Source organism: Macrotis lagotis, chromosome X (assembly GCF_037893015.1).
Source record: "Macrotis lagotis isolate mMagLag1 chromosome X, bilby.v1.9.chrom.fasta, whole genome shotgun sequence".
Classification (NCBI taxonomy): domain Eukaryota; kingdom Metazoa; phylum Chordata; class Mammalia; order Peramelemorphia; family Peramelidae; genus Macrotis; species Macrotis lagotis.
Genome location: NC_133666.1, coordinates 137,612,524 through 137,625,107, shown reverse-complemented (window position 1 = coordinate 137,625,107; position 12,584 = coordinate 137,612,524). Strand labels below are relative to the sequence as shown.

General features: G+C 38.4%; 1 protein-coding gene across 5 annotated transcripts in view; it reads left to right on the top strand.

Moving 5' to 3' along the window:
* The window catches only part of CARD11 (caspase recruitment domain family member 11), a 137,229-nt gene that overhangs the window by 87,395 nt on the left and 37,250 nt on the right, over positions 1-12,584 (top strand). For all 5 annotated transcript variants that reach the window (XM_074203924.1, XM_074203926.1, XM_074203928.1 and 2 more), the window contains 6 exons: positions 387-566; positions 1,547-1,699; positions 2,430-2,555; positions 3,135-3,332; positions 7,089-7,265; positions 8,986-9,037. In XM_074203924.1, the coding sequence (XP_074060025.1) occupies positions 387-566; positions 1,547-1,699; positions 2,430-2,555; positions 3,135-3,332; positions 7,089-7,265; positions 8,986-9,037 (886 nt within the window). The remainder of the gene's footprint in view (positions 1-386; positions 567-1,546; positions 1,700-2,429; positions 2,556-3,134; positions 3,333-7,088; positions 7,266-8,985; positions 9,038-12,584) is intronic.

The window sequence follows — 12,584 nt, the reverse complement described above, 5'->3', positions numbered from 1 at the left end:
CCTATTCTCAGCATGGCAGTATTGGTCAAGAATGTGTCAACTCGGGGCAGCTAGATGGCATAGTGGATAGAGCACCAGTCCTGGAGTCAGGAGTTCCTGAGTTCAAATCAGGCCTCAGATGTTTAATAATTCCTAGCTTTGTGAGTTTGGACAAGTCACTTAACTCCACTGCCTTGCAGAGAGAGAGAAGAGAGAATGTGCCAACTGCTGAGGTCATTTGGGTCTGCTTAACTGGAAAGGATGAACATATGAGCTTATTCATTAAGAGAATTCTCATTCCCATGGAGAGAATAAAGGGAGGTTTGCAGGCAAGTTAGACATGAGGATTTGTATGTCAGTGTTTTGTGTATCACTCATGGTTTCTTGGCCACTTCATTTTCTCCCAGATTGATCAACTGAAACACAGGTTAAACAAGATGGAGGAGGAATGCAAACTGGAGAGAAATCAATCGCTCAAACTTAAGAATGACATAGAGAATCGACCCAAGAAGGAGCAGGTTCTGGAACTGGAAAGGGAGAATGAGATGCTGAAGACAAAAATCCAGGAGTTACAATCAATTATTCAGGTGAGTGCCCTTGGTAGCAATCTTCCAAGGAAAATCACTGCAAAATAATATAGAAAGCATGTTAGGTAAACAAACTTGTCCTTCAGGGTTTGAACAAGTTCAGACTTTATATGCATGCATACATGCACACATGCATATATATATGAATTATGAGTATATCATACAAACATACATGTACATATTTGGGCATTTGCATGTATGATTTGTGTGATTAATGTGTACCTTGTGTGTGATGTTCTAAAAGTCTTATGCAATTATTAACATTTAATATGAATATATGAATATGCATGTAGATAAATAGACAATAGGTATGCTTATTATAACTATGTCTAGTGACCAACATTGGTCTCTCCAAATAAATTTTCCAAAAAAAATGGTTAATCTTGGAACCTACAGAATGATTGGCTCAATTTTAATTGCCATGAAAATTCTAAAAGAGTAGGCTTGTGGGTACATGAGTTATAAAATAAACAAACTCATTCCCCTAAACTATTCATAACAGAAAGGGGGGAGGATGTGTTTTGTCTTGCTCCCTCCTCCTTTCTTTCACCCAAGATTGCCTAGCCAATGTTTTAATTTTTCCTCCTGGCAGAAGATGAATCCTGGGTTAAAATGGGGCAGATTAATTGATATTTCAGATGTAAAGTCTGGAAGGCAGATCAGTTTTCTCATTGTTGTTGCCTACAGAATGTTTCAAGTAGCTGCAACTGCTTCTGTCAGCTCTTGATAAGAGTCTGTGCAGAACAATAGAAGTCAAGATATTCCTGAGAAGAGGTGGGTTTTATTTGCCTTTCCAGGTGATAAACTTCTGAAGTGATAAGCTTCTTAGAGATCCCAAGAGACTTCTCCTCCTTCCTCACTTTTCCCATTACAAACCAGGCTGTCCTTATGTCTGTCATTCCTCTTCTTCTCACTTCCTTCCTGTTCCATTTCACTTACCCCACCTACAGCTTTAAAGCCTTTTTTCCCCTTCTTCCCAGGCTGGAAAACGCAGTCTGCCAGACTCAGACAAGGCTATTTTGGATATCCTGGAACACGACCGGAAAGAAGCTCTGGAAGATAGACAGGAGCTGGTCAACAAGATTTATAACCTACAGGAAGATATGAGGCAGGCTGAGGAGTTAAGAGACAAGGTGAAAGCTAAAGATGGAGGGAACCATCCTTGGAGGGGACAAAAGTCATGACCTTCCTTCTCTAGGGCTTCTCAAGCTTCATTGTAGTTGAACAAAAAAGGACTGGGCATTTCCCATGTTTTGATCCCTTTTTGCATATTTGTTTGGTACCTGAGTCTCTCCCATTTGCCTGAGATAAAGATAATCCCTTCAATTCTGTTCTTTTTTAGCTGAAAACTAAATGTAATTTGGAAAGGATGGCTTTGGATTCAAAGTACCTTGGTTAAATTCCCAACACCTTTATTTGGCTTTAAACAAATCATTCTTTGTAAAATGAAAGAGGTTGAAATGAGGTCCTCTCAGTCCCTTCTAGACTTTAATTTGTAATTCTTTGATCTGTTGACTTGTTCATCTTTCATTCTTCAAGACATCTGGAAGTTGATAACTTGTGTGAGAACATGTGAAGTATGTGCGTTTACTTTCTGATATACAGTAGGATCTAAACTATACTTTACCACTTTGAGCCTCAGTTTCCTCAACCTGTACTGCATACTGCAAAATGATAGATATCCTGTAACCTTCCATCCAGCTCCAAATCTCTAAATATCTGAATTACAACATCCTGCTGGTACCAATTGAGTCAAGAGAAGTGGGCTCTACCACTCTTGGAGGAGAAACTAAGAAACTCTTGTGAGGTATGACCTATTGTTTATTTGACAAATTTACCAATTTCCCCATTTCCTTCTCATAGTACCTAGAAGAGAAGGAAGACCTGGAACTGAAGTGCTCAACCCTGGGGAAAGACTGTGACATGTACAAACACCGTATGAACACTGTGATGATACAACTGGAGGAAGTAGAGAAAGAACGAGATCAGGTACCTGAAGTAGCAACATTTCCAGAGAGATGGGGTGGCTGACAGCTTAGAGTTCTATTTCCATCAGGGGTTGCATGTACTGACCTCAGAATTATGTGTAATGGGACCAGAAGAGTCATCACCCTCATTACATAGACCATTTGTTCCCATCATGGGGTTTGGTCAGTGCAGTGTTACTGGATAAGTGGTTAGGTAATTGTAAATCTCTATTACTTCTTTCTATACCTAAATTATATTTTCTACTCAGGAGACTTTCTGAATTGACTGCCACCTGGATTTTTCAATATACTGGGTTAAGGCCCTGACAGCTCAAATTTAAGGATGGGAAAAAGCAGGGTAAAGATGAAGTTTTTAAGTGAGTAGAGAAGAGAAAGAGCTGTAATTATAGTTAAGGTGAGCAAAGAATGATGGCAAAGAGCATCTGGACAGCCATAACACTATTTATCATAATAGTTTCCCACTAGAAGAATCAGAAAAAGGGAACCTCCTAACTGGAGGGGAATATATGGGATTTGGGATTCCATTTGGTTTTGAAGCGTTTGGCTAACCCAGTTGACCGTATTTCCTTATCCATTTTAGGCATTCCACTCTCGTGATGAAGCACAGACACAGTATTCTCAATGCTTGATTGAGAAGGACAAGTACAGAAAGCAGATTCGAGAACTGGAGGAAAAAAATGATGAGCTAAGGATTGAGATGGTCCGGAAGGAAGCCTGTATTGTGAACCTAGAGAGTAAACTCCGGCGCCTTTCCAAAGACAGCAGTTGCCTTGACCAGGTAGGATAAAGCCCTTTATCTTCCCTCCAGTCTCCTGTCTGGAACAACACTACTTAATGGGAGGCAATTAGGAACTGGCTAAAAGAGATAGGCAGCATAGTGTAGTAGAGAAAATCTAGGTCTAGAAGACCTAGATTCGAATCCTGATTTAGATATGTGTGACCTTGGTAAGTCACATTCTTCTTTTATAAAAAATAGGGATAATAAAACTTCCCCTGCTTCCTTCACCTACACCCTTGGAAAAAAGTGCTTTGCAAGCCTTAAGATGTATAATAATAATAATAATAATAATAATACAAAAGTCATTATTGATACTGATTCATCATTCTCTGATAGAGGTCCTCAACTTTTGGTCTCAACACTCTAAAAATGTTTATATATATATATATTGTTAGACATTTAAATACCTTCATATTTTTGGGAAATGAGTTTTGACCTCCTGAATGCCTTGAAAGGGTCTTTGAGACTCCCAGGAGTTGTGGAACAACATTTTGATTACCACTGCTTTAAGACTTGTCTTTCATATAGTTAGTGAAAGAGGTTCAACTCCTCTCCATACTAAATAATACTGTCTAATCTTATCTGAAGGGGGCGGCTAGGTGTTGTAGTAGTGGATAAAGCACAAAGCACCGGCCTTGGAGTCAGGAGTACCTGGGTTCAAATCCGTCTGGCCTTGGAGACAAGAGTACCTGGGTTCAAATCCAGTCTCAGACACTTAATAATTACCTAGCTGTGTGGCCTTGGGCAAGCCACTTAAGCCCATTTGCCTTGCAAAAACCTAAAAAAAAAAAAATCTCATCTGAAAAATGGAGAATTGGACTAGATGATCTCCCAGTTCTACTCCAGTTCTATATTTATGATCCTATAATCTTATCAGCAAAGTTAGAACAATTGATAAAGTCATTAATTAGGATCCTGTTTACTCTTCCATCATCAAGGCCAATTATTGTTTAATAATTTCACTGAAGCCATTAGTGGTAAATGATAATGTGTTTATATTTCCAGGGGGTAGTCTCAATTTGATAGTTTATTTCACAGCAAGGACCCAGCTTTCAGTTTCCAACATCTATTAGAAAGACAAAAAGTCTTACTTAAGCAAACAAGATTGCTTTTCTTAAGACCAGTATAAACAAAACCCTAATTCATTAATTTGCTAATTTTTCTTCCCCATAGTGTTAACTATTTGGTCCTTAGTTGTTAACATACACAAAAGGACAACACTGCTATATTCTCTAAAGTTTTAATCATCTTGGTTCTCTTCTGAAGCTTTTTCATGGCCTTCATTAGTGGGGGAACCCACTGTCTATGACAGGAGGACCTTGGGAGTCTCATGCTCTCCTTAGATTATCCAGTCTTCTACTTACCTCTTTTAAAATAGTGTGCTGCTCTTATCATTGGTGAACAAGCACCAGACTGAGACTCAGGGAGACCTGATTTCAAATCTAGCCTCTGACATTTACTATGTGAACCTGGGCAAGTCACTTACTTTTTAGACATACATAGTTAGTCTCCAATGGAATGCAAATAATAAATTCCATGAAGTGATCCCTCATAATCAAATTTAAACTCTTCACAGCTATAATGTGCAAAATAGAGTGATTTGTCTCATTGCATATATAGATTATACCTTAATCTATGTATACATAGACTGGGTGTCCCAAAAGTCTCAGGTTCCAAATAGCACAAATAATGAATTCATGAAAAGGTCACATGAGTTCAAATTTGTACTTTTTAAAGTTATAATGTGTAAAATAAGGTAAATGACCTAGCTGCATATATAGGTAAATAGACTCTATTTCAATCTATATAGAGTTATATATAAGGTACCCCAAAAGTCTAAGGTTCCAATTAGTGCCAATAATGAATAGTCACATACTTCCAAATTTTTGCTCTTTAAAGTTTTAATATGGGCAGCTAGGTGGCATAGTGGATGAAGCACTGGCCTTCAGGAGTACCTGGGTTCAAATCTGGTCTCAGACACTTAATAATTACCTAGCCGTGTAGCCTTGGGCAAGCCACTTAACCCCATTTGCCTTGCAAAAAACTAAAAAAATAAAAAATAATAAAGTTTTAATGTGTAAAATAGGATAAAGCTGCATATATAGCTATATAAATTATATCTAGATCTATACATATCTAGACCATATATAGGGTATATGTATATGGATACATATATAGATTATCCTAAAAGTCTTTATATCCAATTAGTGCAAATGATGAATCACATTGAAGTGATCATGTTTTCAAATTTTCACTCTTTGAATTATGTTTGCATATGGTAATAGGTTCTAACTCAAAAGAAATATGCAGTACAAATTCAGATAATGTCACCTTATCATAAGATTCATTATTCTTACTAATTGGGACCTAGCTCAGTGTAGAAGAGCATGATTAGATAGATAGATAGATAGATAGATAGATAGATAGATAGATAGATGTTTAAACATAGGGTGTCCAAAAATCTTAGTGCAATTTTAAGCTGATTAAAGCTCAAGAAATTATTACTTAAAATTAATTTTTTAAATTTGTGTTTATTAAAACTTAAAACTATACCAAAACTTTTAGAATACTCTGTGTGAGTAAGTATGTATTTTATGTGACACATAAAATATGCCAACTGCTCTGCAACTTACAGTCTTAGAAAGTTGCTTGGAGAACTGAGAAATTAAGTGAGAAATTAAGTAACTGAGAAATTAAGCCCAAAGTCACATAGCCATTTTATTTCAAAGATGGAACTATGTGTCCAGTCTTACTGACTCAGAGGTCATCTTTCTTTACACTAATAAGCCTAGCTTCCTCAGCACATAGATGACACAATATTTTGTTGAGTTGAATGAAAGACATGGAGCACATAAGACAGCTCTAGATTCAGATTCAGAGAACCTTGTTTCAAATTCTAGCTCATCCACATCACTAAATGTATGACTTTGGGCAACTCCCTTAACTTCTCTGATGCTATTTTCTTATCTGTAAAATGAAGCAAGTTAGATTAGATGGCCTTGAAGATCTCTTCTAGCTCTAAACCTATGACCCTGTCAGTTATACAAAAGAATAATGAAGTCAGATATAAAGAGCCTTAAACCAAAAAGAGAGAAGTATGGGTTTTCTCTTTGATAGGTAGTAGGAAGCTACTGAAAATTTGTGAGCAGGACTGTTAATGTGACATATTCAAAGCAGTATTTTTAAGATGTTCAGTCATTCCTCCGTGTTGGAGGAGGGCTGGAAGAAAGAGAGAGGTTGGTAGCTGAGAAATCAATTATCAAACTATTTTATTAGTCTAGGTGTGAAGCACAAGAGACCTTAGATTAGTCTGGATGTTTACACAAGTGGTGAGTCTTTGTTGGTGAAAATTTGCAAACAAAGGAGAAAGATGAGATGAAGCAAGGTTTATTTGAACTTGGTGGCAGAATGGACGTGAAGAAAGAAGGAAAAATGAAGGATAGCTCCAAGGTAGCATCAGCATAATAATAATAACAAAAACAACAAAAGCAATAACATTTATATAGCATCACAATGCTAAGTAAGCACTATGCAAATATTATCTCATTTGATCTTCACCACAACCCTGGGAGGTAGGTGGTATTATTATCTCCTTTTACAGATGAAAAAACTGAGGCAATCAGAAGTTAAGGGACTTGCCCAGAATCATGCAGCTAGACAGTGTTTGAGAGGGTTGCTAGTATCAGTGATGTCTCTCACTTGTGACCTACTTCTAGGGTACCTTTACTTACTTTCAATGTATCTTGATGTTTCCAGAGTCTTCCCAGGAATCTTCCAGTAACTATTATCTCTCAGACCTTTGGAGATCCCAGCCCTAAAGCCAATGGTCAGGAGGCAGATGATTCATCAACTTCTGAGGATTCACCAGAGGACAGCAAGTATTTCCTGCCCTATCACCCCCCAAAGAGGAGAATGAACTTGAAGGGCATCCAGGTACTTCTTTACAGGGAAACCAGGGATCTGAACACCATTTTCTGAACTTCTTGGTTCTCCTGTTTGAAGGAAAGGGAAAGAATCAAGGATAGCTGATGTCACCCCTACAGATATAAATATTCCCCTTGAAGAGTCTCACTTCTTTTGAGGATGATGGGAGGGGGAAGGTGAAGTGGAGACAGGGACTCAGTCTTCACAATGTGGCTGGTCTCAGTTCAGCTTTATGAATGGAAGTCCAAAACCTAGCAGATTGTTTTTTGTGCCTATTGGTTTGTGTTTCTACTAATCAGATTCCTTCATGATTGTAGATAATAACAAAATAAAATGTTTCAACTCACCAAAGATCAATTCTTATTTACCTCAGGCAAATTGTTAATGAGAAGGTTGGCTTTTAGGTGCTCCAATAGTATTGACACAATCACAAGAGCTTTAGGGGAGAAAGTTGGGGGAGGAAAGGAAATTGAGATTGCCCTTTATTGTTTCCCAAGTATTTAGAATCAATCAATGAGTCATTTCTTATTGATGAGGTAGTATGATCCTATTATCCTCCTCAATGGAATTGTTTCCTTTGTGTCTATAGAATTTTGTTCTTGACAATTTTCCATCCCTCCTGGACTGAGTTTCCCTACAGAATTTCAGTCCATAAGATCCTACATCTTTTGCCTCTGAACCCTTTGAAATCTATTTTTCCAACTCTAGAGTGCATAACTAGATTCCCTCTCATAAATTGTAGGAAGCAGGTTCTCATCATTTCTATGTGATAATTAGTTCAGAATTATTATTATTATTATTATTATTATCATCATCATCATTATTATTATCAGTGAAAATCAGATATAGTGTCACTGGCTGAAATAAAGAGCTCAGGCATTAAGGATCCAGATTGGAGGTGAAGTTAAGCCCAGCTTTCTATTTTTGTCCAGGAGAGAATAAAAAATAAAGTCAAGAGACTTTTAATCACATTTACACTGCCCTACTCCCAATCTAGTGCTTGTTGATTGAATGTAGCCTGTCTCACGATCAATTAACATGATCTACATGGTCTAGAAGAAGGGAATGTGGGCCAATCAGGACACAAAATTATGCAATCCTCACCCCATTTTTTTTGCTGGGCAATCTGGATACGTGCATCAAAAGCATGAGCCAAGCCAGTGTTCCAGTCAGGCAACAGTTTCCTGGCTTGTGTGCAACTAGAGGTCATATCATAGAGATGTCCTTTCCCACATCTTAGAACCATCCCTCTTCCTCTCCCTAACACAACGTTTCCCTGCACCATATAACCAGCTCTGCTCGACCCTCTGTTTGGAGACATCTGCATCCTATCTGTGCCCCCTCCACCTCTCTGGGATCCTGTAGCATCTTCTCCTCTGAGCCAGATTGTGCGTCCAGCATGTATGTGAGGGGTGTATGTATGAGGTGGGGAGCAGAGCAGTCTTGTTTGTATTAGCAGCTGCCTAATCCGAGCCCAAGGGAACCCACACTAGTCTTTTCACTCCTGCCTAAGGAGTTGGGTATCCTGGTGTGCTCCATGATTCCAAGGACTCTCCTCTGTCTTGTCTGACAAGGGGAGCTCAGACTGCATTTTGACAAAGGACAGAATGGCAGCAGGGACTCTTTCTTTCTTTTTTCTCATTGACTGTGACATGTATCTAGGGTCCTGTTTGATTCTTATCCCATTCTTTTTTTTTTCTTTCCCCTCCCTCCCTCCCTTCTCTTTCAGCTGCAAAGAGCTAAATCCCCCGTCAGCATGAAACGGGCATCAGATTTTCAAGGTTAGTGAGAAAACCCAGATCCCTCTTGACTGTCTGTCAATCTGTCTCATGCAGTCCATCTGTTTCTCCGGATGCAGTAATCAATCCAGCAGGGTAAACCCAGGACAAGGCTTGAAAGCCCCCATGTTGGGAGGGGGGAGCGGGTTTCAGACAATAATTAATGATAATTGTCATCTGAAGTGGGCAGGAGTCCTGACTGATCAAACCTAGCATCTGTGGCTTGAGCTTCACTCCTCCTCTGCCTCCTGGAGGGTGTATCTGGGGCTCTTAACCACTCCTGCTGAACTTTGCATTTTTGATAATGGGTTACTCTTTGGAAGGATTCTTGACCTTCCCCCTAAAATTTTTCAACCAAGGAAAATCCCCAAGGATGTAAGACTCTAGCGAATAATGACTCAAGAGATCAGTAAACACCTGGTTCTAAAACAGAGCCTTTTTAACATAACTCAATTCATTCATTCATTCTTGTAGCATCTCAGCAAGAGATGGAAAGACTGGGTATGATAATTTGCACTTTATTGATGAGGGTAACTGAGGTGAAGAAAGGTAGAAGGAGTAAGAATAAGACAGAGCTGGGAGTGGAAACTAAGGGAAAACTGGCACTCCAATCTACTTGACACAGGTTCACAGGAGAGCGGGAACAAAGATTTAAAGCTAGGAGAGACTTAAGAAACTGTCTAGTCTGATTGTCTCATTTTTTGAAAGATGAGGAAACCAAGAATCAGAGAGGTTGACTCATCTAAAGACAAAGAGAAGTGGCGACTGAGGTAGAACTTGAATCCAGATCTTCTTACTAGAAGTCAATATCTGAGGTATAAAATTTAGATTCAGTCATTCTAGAATGAATAGAATGGCAGCTAAGTGGTGCAGTGGATAGAATACAAAGTCTGGAGTCAGGAAAATCCAAATTCAAATTAAACCTCAGCTGCTAACTCTGTGACCCTGGGCAAGTCATTTAACCCCATTTACCTCAGTTTTCTCATCCATAAAATGAGCTGAAGAAGGAAATGACAAACCAGTCCAATATCTTTGCCAAATGGTGCCAGGAAGAGTCAGACATGAATGAAAAACAACTGAACAACAACTACATTCTAGAATTCACAGTTCTAGACTACAATTCCTTCTTGGAGATGTAGAGAGAATTCTGAACAGAGCTGTCTACCTCTCCCCCTTCTCTATACTCAGCATATCCTCTCCTCAGGGATGATTTATAGAAAAGTCAGGTAATGGAAAACCCTTTAACCCTTTTAAAAAGCTGGAGCCATGGTATAGTGGAAAGAGTGCTGAAGTTTGAGTCATAAAACCTAGTTTAAGTCCAGAATGTAGCACTTACTATTACTTGTGCAACCTTGGAATTTTCCTTTCTGGGGCTCTACTTCCCCATCTGTAAAGTTAAGGTTTGGACAAGATGGACTATAAAGTCATCTAAAGCTGGAATCCTATGAGTTTGAATGCTTCCAGCCCTAGATCTGCCATATCCTAACACTTTCCCTCTGTCTCTCTCTCTCTCTCTCTCTCTCTCTCTCTCTCTCTCTCTCTCTCTCTCTCTTTCTCTTTCTCTCATCCATCCAGGATATATATCTGAAATTTCTCCATTAAAAATTCACCCCTTTATGTTAGGCATTACCCTCTCTAGGTATATCTTTTAATATCACATGACAGCAATATAATAAAAATATCATAAGAAATGATAATTCTTTAAGTCACTCAAAACCAGTTTATCATGTACGTTCTTCTTAGATTGATGGATCATTTTTTCAGTTGTTTCAACAATTCTTCTTGACTCCATTTGGGATTTTCTTGGCAAAGATACTGAAGTGGTTTGCCATTTTCTTCTCCAGCTCTTTTTAAAGCTGAGGAAACTGAGACAACCAGGGTTAAATGACTCTCCTAGAGTCACACACCTATTGAGTGTCTAAGGTCAGATTTGTACTAAGGAAAATGAATCTTTCTTACTTTAGGACTAATACTCTAACCAGTGCACCATCTAGCAACCTCAGGGAGGAACCATATTAATTAATAAGTCTATTTTCATTTATAGAGAAGAAATATGCTCAGAAATATTAAGGAGTTTGCATAATATAGGTTCTCTGAGTGGTAGTAGTACATTGAATTCCTAAGACAGTAGAGTCACTGGGGAAAGGAAGAAGGCATAGAAAGAAGAGGTAGCATATAGTAGTAATAATAATAATAATAATAATAATATTTTACACTTCATTTTTCAGAGAAATAGGGTAGAATTTAGGGTGGAAGTTTTAAGCTTTGCTTGCTAAATCTTTAAAATAAAATTAGTAATCCAAAAAGATCCTGAAATTTCACATATCCAGGGGAGATAATAGTACTTGAATCAAAATTGAGAATGAATGATTTAAGAATAATGACATATTTGACTTTTGAAAAATAAAATTGTGAAGATTTTTATAAATGATGTGATATTTTACAAAGTGTTTTCACAGTGCAACCTTTGCCTATTTATTAAAAATTTTGTCCAATGATAACTTATGGTTTTAGATTTGATCCCCTGATTCTCCTTCCCTTTAAGGGGGCAAAGTTAGTCTGGTTTTCACTTTGAGAGGAAATACTCAAGCTCTCCTGCTTGATACTCACTGAGCAGAAGAAACTCCCAGCTAATGACTTTTATTTCTGTCCTTGGGGGCAGATGAGAGTAAGAAGGCCATGTGGAAGGATGTTTTGTTATTAGTCACCTCGTCAATGAGAAGAAAGGAAGTGAAATTTAGGAAAGTTCAGAGACAAATTCAATTTGATTCAATGAGTGGTTATTAAGCAACTACTATGTACATATGGTAGGGTTCTGCAGTAGGTACTGGGTAAGCAAAGACCTAAATGAGACTATCCCTGCCCTCAAGGAACCTACATTCTACTGAGGTGTGCTCAGATAGATGGTGATGCTTGTCCTTTGTCCTCAAGACCATGACAACAGGGAGGTGATGCCATGACAAACACATGAATTGGATTTGAGTGTGGGGGGGGTGCTATGCTAAGTAAGTCACCAGCCTCAGTTTCTCTTCCAGTGCCATCTGGATCCAGATATTAATATGTACATCTGGAGATGGCCCTGGATGTGAGGCAATCAGGGTTATATGACTTGCCTGAGTATCAAAGGTCTGAGGCTGGATTCAAACTCCAGTCCTCTTGACTCGAAGTGCTCTATCCACTCTGCCATCCAGCTGTCCTGCTCAGATAAATAAACACAAAGTATATAAATTAAAAATAAAATAATATATAGAAAATTAATGTTCAAGACTATCTTTATATGTAATTGGAAAAAATAAAATTCTATTTTTTAAAAAGTAATATTATAGGGGGCAGCTAGGTGGCGCAGTGGATAGAGCACCGGCCCTGGAGTCAGGAGGACCTGAATTCAAATGTGGCCTCAGGCACTTAATAATTACTTAGCTGTGTGACCTTGGGCAAGTCACTTAACCCTATTGCCTTACAAAAAACCAAACAAACAAAAGAGTAATATTATAGAGACAGTGTGGCAAGAGTTCATAGAACTGACTTGGGTTCTGGTCCCACTTCTGAC